Raw genomic sequence first — 15,847 nt, forward strand, 5'->3', positions numbered from 1 at the left:
ATGAATTAAAATATTTACAAAAACAACTAAACATAAATATTTTTCTACTAGAGATGTAGTGACCATCTACAATTTTATAGTAGGGAAGCACAATTTCATACAAAGTTGGAAGTTTAGTTCATGTACTTCTACATTTGTTTTTGAATAATTATAATGACTTGAAATTTTAGGAATAATAATTATATATATATAGCAACATTTAAAAAAAAAATACAGATATCCAATATTTGTGAACAAAATTTACTATATTTATAATTTTTCTAAAAAATTATAATAATATTTTTACCATTTCTCTATTTTAAACAAAATATAAAATGTGAATATATTTTTAATTTTTATATAAAAATATAAATACCATTTAATATTTAAACCTTTCAATTTTTGAAAAAAAAATCATTTATTTAAAAGTATAAAAATAGAAAATAAAAAAAGTAAAATAAAAGATAAAGCTTAAGAAAAAAGAAAGTTATAAGGAATATTTTATTAAGAGATTACGTGGTAAAGGGGAAAGGGCGTGTGTACTGAACTTCCCCTGCTTTGTTTACATGCAAATGTTTCCCAATCCTTCCTCCAAAAATCAAATAATAATAATAATAATAATACCTATTCAAATTATATCCAAGAAATCTCTCAATACAAAATAATACTATTTATAAAATCTCTAATTATTAATAAAATAATAATTAAACCATTAAAATGAAAGAAAAAAAAGAAATTATTATAATTGACTTAAATATTTGAGTTATAAATTCAATTTTTATTTTAAAAAACGAAATAATAAAATTGAAAAGAAAGAAAAATTCATAATCCTATTACTAACCATATTCCTTAATCAATCATCTATTTAGTTACGGGAGTCGTCATTTACGGTGACGTTGAAAAAGAAACTTCGGGATCCTGATCAATTCATTCCAACAAATCCTTCCTTTGAAGAAGCTTCACCGGAACCTCCATTTCCTCACCGGCCACCACGATGCAGAACGGCGATTACGGTACTGCTCCCTATTTCCAATACCCAAATCTTCAAAACCTTTCCTTAAATCCAAGCCCTAATCCACTTCCCACTCCCTCCGATTCCAACTACGCCTCCGCTCCCCCCTTCTCCACCAATTATCCTGCCTCCGATTACCCTGCTTATTCCCCTAATTATCCCCCTTACTCCCAGAATCCCGATCCCGTCCCTGCTTCTCCTACTGCTCCTCTTTACAATCCTCCCTCATCCAATCCTAATCCCAATCCTCAGACATTTAATCCCACTTCTCAACCACCTGCTTTCCCTTCCTTTGAGTCTCATGTTCCTTATCAATCTCCTTCTCAGTCCCAATCGTATTATTCAACCTACGATCAGCATCATACGGCTCCTAATTATGCCCCTACTCCTACTCCTCCACCTTCCTCAATTCCGATGAATCAGACCTCTAATTCTACCCCTAGTCCTAATTCTCCCTACTCCCCCATGTATTCCGCTCCCTTTGGCTCTTTGGCTCCCCCCTCGTATGAAAACCCGTATGAAAGTTCTGTAAAATTTGATCAAGGAGGTGGCTATGGTGATGATAGATATGGAGGCTACGGTCGAAGCCGGTCTGATTTTGGTTCGGAGTTGTACGGTAAGCGGCCGGAGGACGCGGCGCCACGCTTTGATTCTGGTTATGATGACGGTTATGGCGATGGAGTCTATGCTTACCAAGGCGGAAAAGTTGAGCCTTATGGAGCTCGCGGTACAGCTTCGAAGTCTTCGACATGGTCTGCTGCTGCGCCTGCTTTTGATGATTATGGGAGGCCGATAAGTATTTCTCCGAAGAAAGAGTCGCCGGCGAGTTCACTGAAAGTAGTTAGGGCGATCCCTAAGGTGGAAGCGCAAGAAGATGCTAAAAATTGGGTGCAGAAGTTCCGGGTGAAGCTCTTGGCTGAAAGTGGAGGTCAGAGCACCATGGACGTTCTTTGTCAGGTATGTCATGTAGTCACAGAACAACTTCTTCATTTATCCACTTGTCCCGCATTGCTTTTTTTTTTTTTTTTTTGTGGAAATATGACTATGCATTGGAGGCAAAACCTATAGAATTTGAGTGACAAAAACTTTAGTAATGATTTAATTAATGAGTTGAATACGAATCTTGAACTGTTAATTTCAAATGGGGAAGCTGTTCTGTGTAAGTATGAAGTATTCAAACCAATCTAATTACTCTCTTAGGATTTTCTTCATACATTGGAGTTTTTTGGTCGCTGTTTTGCCCCTTGCGTCATTTTTTGTAATTTCTTTCAAGAATCAATGTTTAAGTGGAATTTAAATCGTTATCTATTTATTTCAACTATGCATTATATTCAATTGTTGTTGATCTAATCTAATTCCTGTTCTTTTTAATGTGCGCTTTGTGTTTGCACGTAGGAGTTTCTTAGTCATTGTTGTACTTCTTTTTATATTTTCCTTACTCCAAAATAGCTGAATTGTTATTAAGTTATTTTAGGACAACAATCGAGCTTGGTTATTTACTTTCTTTTGTTATCATTTCCAGGTTGGTCTAGATGGTATTCGTATGCTTGATCCAAATTCTAGTCGGACATTAAGGATATATCCTCTTGAGACCATCACTAGATGTGAAGTAAGTTGGGGCACCAGATTTTGTTTTTTTAGTTTACTCGGAATACTCTGCCATGAACTTACCATATGGGTTTTTATTTATATCTGTAAGGTATACGATTCATCTACCCTGGCTTTCTGGTCTAAGAGCTCTGTGGATATTGACCCACGGCGTATTAGATTGCAATCAAACAAGTACACGACCAACACGCTTCTGGACACAGTGACTGCTGCAACTGTACAGGTAATAATACAGTAATCCTCACCTGTTTCTCTTGTTTTATTCTTTTTATTTATTTATTTTTAACTCTTGTCATTTCAAGATAACAAATTAGGGTTATCACTAGAATTCCTACCCATGCTACAATCTATGCAATTTGTGATCTCAAGACATTAATGGACAATTAGGAATGGACTTTGCCATACCTCTTTAATGCATAAATGTATACATAAGGTGTTATCACTTATTAAGATATAGTTGATAAGTGCTCTTTATATTTTTGGTCCATTCATTCTGTGGTTATAAAAAATCTTAAGGTAACCTTCTGTTTAATGCCTGGACAGTGTACAGATATCATAGATACATACTGATCAGTCTCCAACCTAGATTCACCATGCACGACAATGTTGCCACCTTTTTAATTTTGTGAACTCTTTTCTATATGTTCTTCCCCAGTTATTTTCAATATTGGTAGTTAACTTGATTTGATTCCTTTATTGTTTTGTTCTGATTTTATTCCTTTATTGTTTTGTTCTCTTTTCGAAATCACAGTTTAAGGAAATGGGTGGAAGAAGTAGGCCTGCCGAATCTTTTAAGGCGTCTGAGCAGGCTACAGAGAAGAAGAAAGGGTTGGTTGATTGGGTGAATCTGATAAAGCCAGGCAACGAGGAGAAAGATCATTGGGTATCTTGACAAAGTTTTCGTCAATTATCAGCTTTTTTATTTTATGATTGTCTGAGGGTATATCCATTTACAATGCCTTTTCTGTTTACGTTTTTAGGTACCTGATGAAGCAGTCACAAAGTGTACAGCCTGTGGGACGGACTTTGGGGCTTTTGTACGAAGGGTAAGTTTGTTTACTATTAACAATGGAATAAGATTCATTAGATTGCCTTTTTCTATGAATCTCATTATTTCTTTCAACCTTTTTCTCAGCATCACTGCAGAAATTGTGGAGACATTTTCTGTGACAAATGCACTCAAGGTAGAACCGCTCTGACTGCTGAGGAGAATGCTCCTCAAGTTCGAGTTTGTGACAGATGCATGGTACGACATGTGTAACTTTGATTTATTTGATATTATTATCATTTTACTTACTTGGAATCCGTTCGAGTTTGTATGGCCTTGTGTTCTTCCATTTTTTTTGTTTTTATAAAAATTATTTTAATTTCTCTTTCCTTATTTGAGTTAGTATTTCTTTTTCTTGTGTATAATCATTCTATTATAAGTGTTGGTTGTTTTGTGCTTATTGTGTTATGTTGTGAATTGTATTATATAAGAAAAATTCTTCAGGGATAAATGTTACATGAAGCATATTAAATCCAAGTCCTAGAAGGAAAATTCACCGAGTGTAAAAGTTGTAACATTCTGTCTTATTCTTTTCCTTCTTTGACAACTATAACGAATTTTAGGTTTTAACTTTTAACTGTTATTCTTCATCAGGTTTTTGGGAAGTGTGGATATTGTGGGTTTGTGTATTGAATAATTAGCTGGTGATTAATTAAATGCAGGTTAGTGTGTAATGTGTTGGTTCTTAACATGTCTGTTCTTGTTTTCAGGCAGAAGTGACTCAGAGGCTCGCTAATGCCAAAGATTTGGCCAGTAAGCCTGCAGGGTTGCATAGCCATGAGGATCTTGCCAAAAAACTTAAGGTAATAATCTTTTATATCTTGCTTTTTCGCATTTCTTGCTTATTGAGCATTGTGATTTCTGTGAGTTTGACCTTCTTCCCTGCAAAAAAAAGTACTTGTTAGAAAGATTCACTTAAAAAAGAACCTTTGATAAATTTATTGTCTTATATTTTCTCCTTTCTTATTGCATCAGTCTAATTTTTTATTTTATCTTTTTATCATTGTAGGACGAAATGGAGAGAAACCGAAGGTCATCGGGTAATTTCTTGTTCTGGAATAGATAATTTATATGTGCTGCTAGTGATAGTAAGATAAGATAATTCATATGTGCTGCTAGTGATAGTAAGATAATTTATATGTGCATTTGGTTATGCAACCTCCAGCCACTCTGGATGTGAATAAGCATTAATATTTTTGTCACTTCCATTGACTGCCGCAGGATCCAAGTCTGATGGATCTGGGAAACGGATGAAGGAAGTTGCATGCCCTACTTGTACCGTTCATTTACAGGTTTGATCCTTGCGTCATTATCATCGTCATTTCTTTATTTTTTTAAGCTACAAATTTATGCAGTTTGGAGCATGCTTAAAAACACTTTTGTGTTGCAAATATAGCAATCAAGATCCAACATATTTGCAAATGTTACAAACATAGTACAATGCAAAAACATTGCAGATATGACAAAATTCAAATCCAGCTCTTAGAGTTTGTCAGTGATTGATCATATTCCTAATAGGAGTCTATTAGCGATGAAGTCTATTACTAATAGACGTTTATCATCCATAGATTTTGCTATATTTAAAATTCTTCTAAAATGTTACCATATACTCAACTTTTAGCCCTAAAATGTGACCCATTACAATTTTTTAACCCTTCTCTATTCTAAAATATTGTTGTGAGCACCTAGGAAGTTATTGCACAGAGATCCTTGTCTAACTGTTTGAGTGGCATGATAACTTAAATTACATTTAATGCAAGGAGTATGAATTGTTTAGTTTGAAAAGTTGTGAAATCGAGGAGTTGTTTAGTCGCAGTACTGCAAAGAATTGATTTATTTAGTCAAACATGGCCTTAGTGTTGAATACACGTTCCTTTTAGAGGCTGCTTATGAATACAAATGTGTTTGTAAGAAGACAGATTGATGTGAAGTAAAAATTAGAGATTGATGGACGTATTAATGAATATATTTTCATTTTCAGGTCCAGGTTCCAAGCTCAGGTTCTGAGACGATTGAGTGTGGGGTTTGCCAGCATCCATTCCTTGTTAGCGCTCACTGACTCATCCAAAGTTCTTCTAGTTAAATGTGCTTTCATAGAATGGCTTGTTCATTATGATGATGTGTTCTCTGTGTTTTAAAGTTTCCAAATAATTGAGCTTTTTCTTTTCCCTTTCTTATTTTATTTGTTCATGGTTCTCCCTCAAAGGCCTTGAACTTCTTATCATCAGTTGTGGTTCCATACTATTGTTTTGTAAATGGAGTTTGTCTTTCGTTAAAGCACACGGCTATTTTGATGTACAAAGAAAGTTGCATTCCCTACTTCCCTATTTACTCTCTCTTATTAAGCCTATTTTTTGGTGTTGTCTCAGCACTCAACTCGGATTGGGTTACGTGGGTAAAAAGCTTCAAATTACTCTTATCATATGACGATTAACTTTCATAACTTTCAATTATTCATGTTTCAAACCCATTGTTTGCACCAACTCGTGTTTGTAAACTCTTTGAATTACTCTTTCCTATAATAATTATCAATTCATCGTATCACAAATTTTAAACCTATTTCTTTTTAAGTTCTTTACTAAATATCTCAAATTCAATTTTTTTTACTAAAAGTTTTTCAGAAAGAACTAACAAACTTATGGAAGCAAAGAAATGAGATTGAGGACCAACTTTGATCTTATATAAACTTGTGGTGCATTCTCATGTAAAGTTTTGGAAAAGTATTTTTCACTAATAAAAATGATAAAAATTAACATGATAATTGGTGTATGAAAAATTTTGAAGTGTTATTTACAACTATAAAGAAGATTACGATGTTTTTCTTTATTCTATCTTAAACTTTTAGAACAATTACACAATTTTTACATACTATATAGCTTCTATTTATTAATGTACTAGCGCTGATTTGCATGATTCACCATTTGCATATCTTTAAATTTGTGAACAATAATAGTCATCACTTTGTTACCATACAAATCTCTCCCAAAGTATTATATGGAACCAATTTCAAATATTAAAAGTATAATGAGGGTTTCAAAATTTAGGAATATTTTCAATAACTTAGGTCAAATAAGTGGATGCCATGTGATTATGAGATCTATTTTCTATAATCGTAATGAGATATGAGGTCTATTTTCAGGTTTTTGACTGTAATTAAAACTGACAATACAATATAATAGTGAAGTGTGTTCAATCCAATTGTGATTGAAAATTATGCGAAAGTATCGCTAATCCAATTGTGATTGAAAATTATGTGAAAGTATTGCTACTATTATAACGAAAGGATTATGAAAATGTTACCATTCCGATTATTGTTACAATAACGTAAGAAGACAAATGAAGTTTGCAAAAGATTTAGAAAAATGTGGTGAAAAGCAATTCAAATTACAACTTGTTAATTCATTCAGATTAGACGCCTATTCCTCGATACTTAAACGCCCTTCCTCTCTTTCCCGCCCTTTTGTAAGAGCAGAGTTTTTCTCTTTGTGGATCTCAAAGGATGGTAGGGATCAGGAGGTAGCTCAGCAGTTTCACGTCATCAAGCTTATGGATTATCATCAATGGGAACCTCAAGATTCTCATCCCAAACGTGAAAGGTAAATCTTATGTAATGTCATTTAATACTGCAAGGCTCACATCGTGTTCGCGAATTTGATCCTTCTGAAATTCTTGTTAGTTGTTCATTTTTCTTCTCTAAATTTCGAAGTATGAATTGCAAGAAAGTGTTGTTTCAGTTTTTCCTAATTGGTTTCGACTGCTTTAGAATTTCTTCATTGGGCAGAACGGTACAAATATTAGGACAATGAACCTAGAAATTAGTGGTTTAATGGAAGAGGATAGAATATAAGTGAACACGGGAATAGATTCTTCAAAATCATTAGATTACTCGATCATTTTTAATCTAATCGTGTATATAGAGGATTATTTATGAACGGAATTAGAGTATTAGGGGCTGATATTTATGATATTAGAGGGATTTCCATTGCCAATGGAGAAAAAGTTCGGAGGATGCCGTCACTATTTTGATATCGAGAATGGTTTTTGTTCAGTGCAAGGAGATAAGCTTTGATAAACCTCATTGATCACAATTTTTGTTGAAGATGCTTTAGCTGAGATGCTTTAGCTGAGATGCTTTAACTCTTAAATTATTTAAACTATATAATTGTTAATTGATATGAAAACTAAACATGGGAGAGGAGAAAAGTTCACTACAATGAAAGATTCAAGTCTTGTATCCCTATGTCCATTTGCTTGTATATATCTCTTCTACCCACAATCACCATTAGCCAAAAATGGGAGTCTTAGGTACAGTTTTGTTTAAGATCAATTTATCACTCAGCCCCATCTGCTCTTCCGCCATACTTTATTCGTTTCTCCTGAATCTTCATGTTTCTATAAAGTGTCTTTAGCCTTCAATTTAGTTTTGACTATTTTTCTTTTTAAAGATGAAGGTTGTTCAATCAGGTTGGACATCTAAAACACCAACTTCGTTTATTCAGAAAGTATTATAGTCCAAACTGAAACAGATGACTAGAGAATTACAAACTTTTGACCTGGTTGATTGCAATGTGTTCACTGTTTTATAAGTAATCTTATGGCTCACTACTCTCACTAGTGACGACAAATGGACTTCGGACTCGATGTTTTCCATTGGTCCAAGTGATTGAACCAAAGCCTCTCTTCATTGTGGATACAGTTGGGGTAAAAACCACTTGATAACTCTGCTTCTCATAGTTCTTCGCAAATTTCAATTTCTCCGGAATCACTTTGACCTCTACTTCCTGAGGTGCATCTACACTGACTGTGTAAACTGTTTCACCATTGCCACCAACATTTGTAACTGTTCTGATTACTTTCTTGCTTTCCTTGCCTTTCAATTCAGATACTGCTATTGTTGGATAGTTCATGTTGGATATGTAGTCTGCATTTGAATTCTTGGGGCAATCAAATCCATCAGGAATAGTAGTTGTGATGCTCTTAATGGTGGTTAGATTATAACCTCGGCCGCAAAGGTATAGTAAGTAGTCTGTTGTACTAGTTTCATAGACTAGTCCTGGTTGTAATGCTCCATTGGTTGATATTTCTCCTGCCCCATAATCATAAGGTGTGGCTACTGATCCCGTATCCAAAGTCATTGGTGATCCCAAGTTATTCGTTTGGATTGCTGTAAATTTTTTTGAGAAAAAATCGGTCATTTAGTAAAAATGTTCAGTTCAACAAGAAAAGGAAATAAGAATTTTTTTCTTCCATTGTGAGGTTAATTCCTTGCCTGTTGTCATGATGGCTGATCTGATTGCTGAGGGACTCCATGTGGGGTTTTGAGATTTTACAGAAGCCACTACGCCAGAGACATGGGGGCAGGACATTGAAGTTCCTGAAATCACATTGAAGAGTGGTGACTTCGTTGCTTGTGGAGTTGAGCTTGAATCATTGCCAAGCCAGGCTGCAAGAATGTTCACTCCTGGTGCTGATATGTCCGGCTGCACAAAAAAATTTCTTCATGAAGGTTGAAATTTTCAAGTTAATATAAAATAATCTTTCCCCTCGTCCTTCCAGGTAGAAGCTGCCTTTTACCTTGATTATGTTTAATACTGCGGGATTAGGCCCTCTGGATGAAAAATATGTTATAGCAGGTGCTGGCTTATAGTTTATTATGGTCTCAGTGGGGAGAACTGTAGCAACTGGTTTCCTTCAGAAAATTTCAAACTCAATTAGCCATTGGAGATCATGAAGTTCAAGCTAGTAAAGAAGATATGGAATTGAAGCTCACTTCACATCCCAGCTTTCAATCTAGATTGATTAAACAGAGGATAATTTTAACTTTTACCTGCTTGAGTTAACATAGGAGAGGATCTCAAGACCATCCTTTTTACTAATAACTGTCATGGGAGTAGAAAACTTCTCTGCAACTAATTTTGAGTCGTCATCAATCAAAACTAGCCCAACCCCTCCAAGATTCTTCACTGTTTCAGCCTGACTTTGCCAATCCGAACCGCCTCCTTCGACACTGTTTTCGCAAATAACTATCTTTCCCTTCACTTGAGCTTCATCCATGGAATCTTCGGAACAAATCCTAATTAAATTGAGATATAACTGTTAGTATAAATACTTTAAATCTATATAATAGGTTAATCCAAGATCATGTCAAATTGTGAAGGTTAATCCGAGATCATTCATGTCAAATTGTCAAAGAACTAGTTATCCATCCCATGTAATTGATGATGGCTATAAAATGACTATTCTTTTTCCGATAAAACTCAGAAGGCCATAAATTATTGATAATTCACATACATATTTATTAAATACCTCTAACAATAACAACCGGAGAACTCATCAGAAAGCTTTGTAAGAAATCTTAATAAATTACTCAGCATGCCATTTCTTATATACCTTGCACTGTCTTCACTGTCACTCGCTTTCTTGGCTGACTTGCCTTCTATTAGTGGGTATACAGGAGACTTTTGAAGATCAGAAAAGTTTATACCTTCGCCCTGCATTATAATTTTTTTATTTGAAATAATTTAATGTGGTTTTAGCTGTTTTCATTGCAGTTGCTGAAGGAATATGAATTACCTTGATCACTTTTTTGTTGCCCAGCACAACATCAGACTCAAAATCCCTATCTATGGTGGAGGCAGCCACTGTTAGAATCCACGGCGCGTCGTTCACCACCGTTCCAGAACTGGGACCGTCGTTTCCGGCGGAGCAGACAACTGTAATGCCCTTCTCAACCGCATGAAAAGCTCCGATGGCAATAGGGTCGGCCGTCAAATCTGGTCGGAAGACGGAGGGTGTACCGAGAGATAAGGACAATACATCGACCCCATCGGCGATGGAATCATCAAACGCCTTCATGATCGACGACCCACGACAGCCGTCGGCCATGCAGACTCTGTACATGGCGATCCTTGAGCCGGGGGAGCCGCCCTTGGCCGTCCCGGCTGCGAGGCCATAGTACGATGCATTAGCCACGGCGCTTCCGGCCGCCGTTGATGCCACGTGGGTGCCATGTCCAGCTCCGTCTCGAGGTGAGTGGTACCGTATGCCGTCACTCTCAGAACTTTCGTAAAATCTTGCTCCAATGATTTTTCTGGCACCACAACATGTCACACTCACACACAATACGGTTCGATGCTTTAATTTTAATCTCCATGCATTGTTTTTCACTTTTTCAATCTTTTTAATAAAGCATGTCTTTTTTCAATATAATCATTATAATTAGATTTTTTAATTTTCTATATTTAAATTATATCCTATAGTCACTGAATTACATAATAGGCAATATCTTATTGACAAAATTTTCATGAAATAATTAATACACTTAAAAAAGAAAAGTTAAAACTTTGTTAAACTACAAATCTAGGGCCTGTGTTAATTTTAAAGGGTTTGAAAACATTTTTGTTTAACTTAAAAGAGTAGATTTTGAGCATTAAAAACTAAAACAATTGAAAAAACAAACCATTCTTAACCTTTTAGATTTATGTCTAAATAAAACAAAACTCATTTTCTTAGAGTATGATCGTAATTTAAACAAAAATCATAATATAAAAATACTAAACTAAATATCACGATATAGAAACACTAAACTTTAAGTTGGTAGTAAACCAGAGCTTCAGTTCTAGTGGGCACACACACTCACCTATTACAGTTGGAGGAAGTGAAGTCATCGCCTGTCATGCAGGTACCTTTCCACCTCGAAGGTATTGGACCCATACCCATGTCATTAAAACTCTCCGATTCCGGCCAGATACCTAATTTTACCGATGACTATTTAGAACTAGCTTTTTATATATTGTTATTAGTGCAGACTGCAGAGCAGAGAATAATTAATGTTTGATATATATATTTACCAGTGTCCAAGATTCCTATAATGGTATCGTATGGTTGAGAGGAAGAGGCTGGGGGATCTGATTTGGGATTGGCGTCGATTTTGACGCTTGTCTGACTGACCAAGAAATCCCATGAATGAGTTGTGTGTAACTTCAATAATGGATCAGGAAAAACCGAAACAACTCCAGGGCTTTGTCTCATGGCTTGGGCTTCATGTTCTGATAGATGAGCTGCAAATCCTGTGAACCCATGTTTATATGTGTGTACCACTGCGTTCCTACGTTCCACACAACGCAATCAACAAAATTATCTGTGAGTTTTTAATTTCTCTCTGCCTTTTCAATCTCTGTAGTCCTACATGGTTTTCATTTTCACACTGTCCCATTAATTTTATAAGTATCTAGTCGGTACAAGCTAGAGTTTCATGTCGGAAAAAGCAAGCTAGAGTTTCATGTCGGAAAAAGTAAGAGATGTGAGTTAGATGACCTATTCCTCTTATTATCATTTAATTTTGAAATGAAACTTGTTTATAATATAATAGTGCATAGTTTAATTTTGAAATGAAATTTGTTTATAATCTAATAGTACGCCGTTTTTATTTCGTGTCCAGTTACAATGTTTGGTGAAAAAATTCATAGATAATTGATAATCTAATAACTTATTATGTTATAATTTTAAGGCTCTGTTTTATAAGTATGTAGGTTCCCAATTGAAAATTTAAGATCTTATCTTTAGAAAGTAATAAGCTATATACATTATGAATAACACTTTTTCAGATACGTTTCTAATTTCAAGATACATACATTTTTAGATACATGTGATTGTTCAAGTACTTGAACATATGTATATATATACTTTATTTATTTTGCGTCTTTTAGGAAGTCTCTTTAGTACTATATAAGGAGTTTATTGTCCTTATTTGTAAGCAATAAAGAAAAAAAATCAAATCAATGAAAGCAAATTAAAGTTTATAAAGAAAATGAGTTTGAGGAGAACAATATTTTTCTCTTATGTGTTTATGAGTTTTGTGGAAGAATAAGTTTCTTCTCTTAAAAGTTTGTGAGATTTAGAGTGAATTTAGAGTAGGCTTGTCAACGCTTCTAACATTTATTATGCATTTGTAATTTTTTAAGGTTTTGTTTGGTAAGTATTCATGTTTTTAAAAATTAAGCTGCAAATTCCACTCCATCCATTCCTTTCTAAGTTTTGTTGACTACATTTTATGATTAAGTCAAATTTTGATTAAAAAGTTAATGTCTATTTTTGTTTTTTTGAATCGGCTAAGATGTGAAGTCTTTTAAATATGCAAGTCACGGTGAGAAAGAATGAAAAAGTATGTGTGATTAAAAAATGGTTACAAAAAGAATCATATTAGTTCATTTCCACCTTTAAACTTCTTATTTGGTTATTTATCAATAGAATTTTGAAAATCAAATAAAGTTATTTTAAAAAAAAAAATCGTAAAAATTGAACTTCGAATTGAATCTTTTTACTTTAGAAAAAAAAGTAAAAGATGAAAATTAATGAATTAAAAATGAGAGGGAATATGTCCATTAGCGTAAGAAATTGAGATATATTTATAATGTTACCGTCTGTTGACAGAGTTAAGAAGGCGAAGGAAGTCAGTCCTGAAGCCAGAAGAAGCGGATCCCATGTAAACGATATAAACACCATTTCTTGCATCTTCAGCAGCATCAGCTACTTTTACATTTTCAGAAACAAGAAAAAAGGTAACACAAACCAAAGCAAAAAAAACACAAAAAGAAATGCTTTGCATGGCGTATTGGCTTCTGTACTGATCTAATTGAGTAAGTTCCCTTCCACTTCAAGCGCTAATTTATATGTTTTTACAGATGAAAACTGGTGGTGAAGAAGGAATATGGAAAATTTCAATGAGATGAGATGATCAGTTGGTGGGTTTCATGATTCAGAGCACGCGCACTGCCAAAATGTCAAGCTTTTCCCTTATCCACACGTAGTGCGCCATGGTAATTCAAATGGTGGCTTACTGAACAACAGTGGCCATGGTGGGGATTTTGGAGATCATCACACGAACTGGTAAGATTTTCCCTTTTTCCTTTTTATATATAGATATGCATATAAGATTCAATCAACCCCATACCTAGCTAACTGATGGATATGGGTTGTTTTTATTTGGTAACAACCCACATGACATTTACATGGGGTGATGGGTGGGTTTATTTAATTTCTCTTATTCTTTCTTCATCAATCCTATCAAGTTTAGTTCACTGCTAATTAGCTGTGTTAAGAATTTTATTTGCTTGTTTTGAGGATTCATGCTGGGTTTATTTTCTTAAATGATGGAGGTTTAGAATGTGGGAAATGGGATACACGTCAAGTTTTCTCATTTTTAGAATGTTACGTCCTTAACTTGCTAAGGTCGAAGCTCTTTTAATTATATTCATGTTAGCCACAATAGATAAGCTTAGAGTGTGTATTTTAATACAACATCCATATATATATAATAGTGTTAATTATTAAACATTTCATTGATTACTCATGATTATATGTTAATATACAAACATCATTTCTTTTTGTTTTGGATTGATTATATTGTTGATCTTAGAACTCAGTAGTTATATCAATCTTTGTGAATTGATTTAGTTGGTTTATATATATAAGTAAACTTTTATTTGGATCATAACTTTATATATATATAAATAATGATAGGCTGAATTTTTTTACATGTTTATATACCTTTGTGGAAACTTGTTGATGTGCTGGGATTTGTACCTATTTAACTAATAGAATATGTAATGTGACAAATATTATTTTAAAACAATATGAATGGTCTATTATTTTTTTATGTATAAGAAGAGATGCATATAGTTAGGTGCAATATAATCCTTACTTCCGAGTAAATCCAAAAAAAAAATGCAATTTCAATCTAGAGGTTAGGATAATTAGATTGTATATTGACATAATTGAATTTCAAAAACTAAAAAAATTGAGTCCTTAGGATTTACTTTTGCTAGCAACTAAGAAAGCTGAGGTGACATTTATTTATTTTAATGACCTTCGTCAAATACTGTATTTTTATATATAGCTATGAGACCTCCAAGGAATTATATAGCCTTTTTTGGTTGAGGTAAACACAACACACTTTGCTCATCTGTTATTGGTTTGTGCCTCATTTTACCTCTTTCACTTTTCCCCATCTCTTCAATTATATTTCTTTGCAGTTTGGAGCCATCTCCATCCCATCCATCCATTCCCCTTCCTTCTTTCCCCATATCATCTTCTTACTTTCAAGAACCAATCTCCCATTACTTCATCATCTTTCCAAATTCCCCTAAATGTATAATTTACATTGGTAGCCATCTCGTTCCAGCAGTTTTTTCTTTCTAAAGGAAATAAGGAGAAAGAGAAAGAAACAAAAATGAATAAATTTTAGGGTCGCCGGCGCCTGTCATGAAAGGAACTAAAGAAAGAGGGTTCCGAGGTGGAGGGAGATAGAAAGACGAAGACACTCTTTATTCTTTTCAAAATATTTGAAAACCTCTCCTAAAGTTTTCTTTCCTACAAAATAGATTCCATTTTAAAACAAATTATGTAGAGGTTATATTTTTGTTAAAAAATTGTATCAAATAGCAAAAATATTAAAAAAAAAAGTGTTATGAATTATTGGTACCTTGCTATTTTTGTATTAAATAGCAAATTATGTAGAGGTTATATTAAAAAACAATTCATAACACTTTTTTTTTATATATTCGCAATATAGTAAAATTATTGATATCAGATGACTATAATTGTAAAAATGTTGGATGGTAATTATAAAGTTTATCGACTTTTAAATTTACTAATTTTGTAATTTAAAAAACGTATTAATATGAGTCTTATTATCATAATTTTTTTTCTCCGTTGCTATTTTTGCAAACATCCTTTTTTTACTAATTTGCTTGCAACTACCCTTCAAAACTTCAAGTTAAAAAAACATAAAATCTCATAATATTACAAATTTTTAAAATTAAAATCTCTGCTTGAAACTTACCAAACCAATAAACAATTCAATACTATTTATATATATATATTTGGTACCTAACCTACACTCAAATACTAACATTATACACACTTAGTTAAAAAATTGAGCATTATTATGAGATTCAAACCTCTCACCTCTAAGGATGGAAGGTGATGCCAACTAACTAAATTCGTTTTGCCTCACCTCTAAGGATGGAAGGTGATGCCAACTAACTAAATTCGTTTTGCCTTTTGTCGTAATCATTTCGATGACACACTATAATGCCATTTTAAATAATGTTGTACACTTTGTATATCTTAATTTAAAGAAATTTGTATGAATTGATCTACCTAAATAAACTCAATTTGGTACCGTTTTAAACTTAGAT

General features: G+C 33.7%; 2 protein-coding genes and 1 long non-coding RNA gene across 3 annotated transcripts; 2 read left to right on the plus strand and 1 right to left on the minus strand.

The window, feature by feature from the left end:
• Positions 1-856: 856 nt before the first annotated feature.
• LOC101213650 (protein FREE1) lies at positions 857-5,997 on the plus strand. Its single transcript, XM_004136327.3, has 10 exons — positions 857-1,948; positions 2,514-2,600; positions 2,691-2,822; positions 3,351-3,482; positions 3,580-3,645; positions 3,735-3,845; positions 4,358-4,450; positions 4,657-4,687; positions 4,869-4,939; positions 5,629-5,997. The coding sequence occupies exons 1-10, from the start codon at positions 974-976 to the stop codon at positions 5,704-5,706; spliced, it is 1,776 nt and encodes a 591-aa protein (XP_004136375.1). The 5' UTR covers positions 857-973; the 3' UTR covers positions 5,707-5,997.
• A 2,115-nt stretch (positions 5,998-8,112) lies between these two features.
• Positions 8,113-13,291, minus strand: LOC101213415 (CO(2)-response secreted protease). The gene is made up of 9 exons (XM_004136326.3): positions 13,067-13,291; positions 11,498-11,754; positions 11,287-11,398; positions 10,221-10,737; positions 10,038-10,138; positions 9,475-9,720; positions 9,222-9,336; positions 8,917-9,127; positions 8,113-8,811 (listed from the first exon to the last, which is right to left on the minus strand). Exons 1-9 carry the CDS (start codon positions 13,252-13,254, stop codon positions 8,240-8,242), a joined length of 2,319 nt encoding a protein of 772 aa, XP_004136374.1. The 5' UTR covers positions 13,255-13,291; the 3' UTR covers positions 8,113-8,239.
• On the plus strand, positions 11,651-13,733 carry LOC116402820. Its single transcript, XR_004215467.1, has 2 exons — positions 11,651-11,789; positions 13,080-13,733. It is a non-coding gene; the product is annotated as an uncharacterized LOC116402820 (long non-coding RNA).
• Positions 13,734-15,847: the final 2,114 nt, after the last annotated feature.

This window comes from Cucumis sativus, chromosome 3 (genome assembly GCF_000004075.3).
Source record: "Cucumis sativus cultivar 9930 chromosome 3, Cucumber_9930_V3, whole genome shotgun sequence".
In the NCBI taxonomy this organism is placed as follows: Eukaryota; Viridiplantae; Streptophyta; class Magnoliopsida; order Cucurbitales; family Cucurbitaceae; genus Cucumis; species Cucumis sativus.

Coding starts and splice junctions, on each gene's coding strand:
- LOC101213650 (XM_004136327.3), top strand. CDS start 974: ATGCAGAACGGCGATTACGGTACTGCTCCCTATTTCCAATACCCAAAT. Junction 3,646..3,734: donor TTGGGGCTTTTGTACGAAGG/GTAAGTTTGTTT, acceptor CCTTTTTCTCAG/CATCACTGCAGAAATTGTGG. Junction 4,940..5,628: donor CTTGTACCGTTCATTTACAG/GTTTGATCCTTG, acceptor TTTCATTTTCAG/GTCCAGGTTCCAAGCTCAGG.
- LOC101213415 (XM_004136326.3), bottom strand. CDS start 13,254: ATGCAAAGCATTTCTTTTTGTGTTTTTTTTGCTTTGGTTTGTGTTACC. Junction 11,755..13,066: donor CTTAACTCTGTCAACAGACG/GTAACATTATAA, acceptor TGTGGAACGTAG/GAACGCAGTGGTACACACAT. Junction 10,139..10,220: donor GCAACAAAAAAGTGATCAAG/GTAATTCATATT, acceptor ATTATAATGCAG/GGCGAAGGTATAAACTTTTC.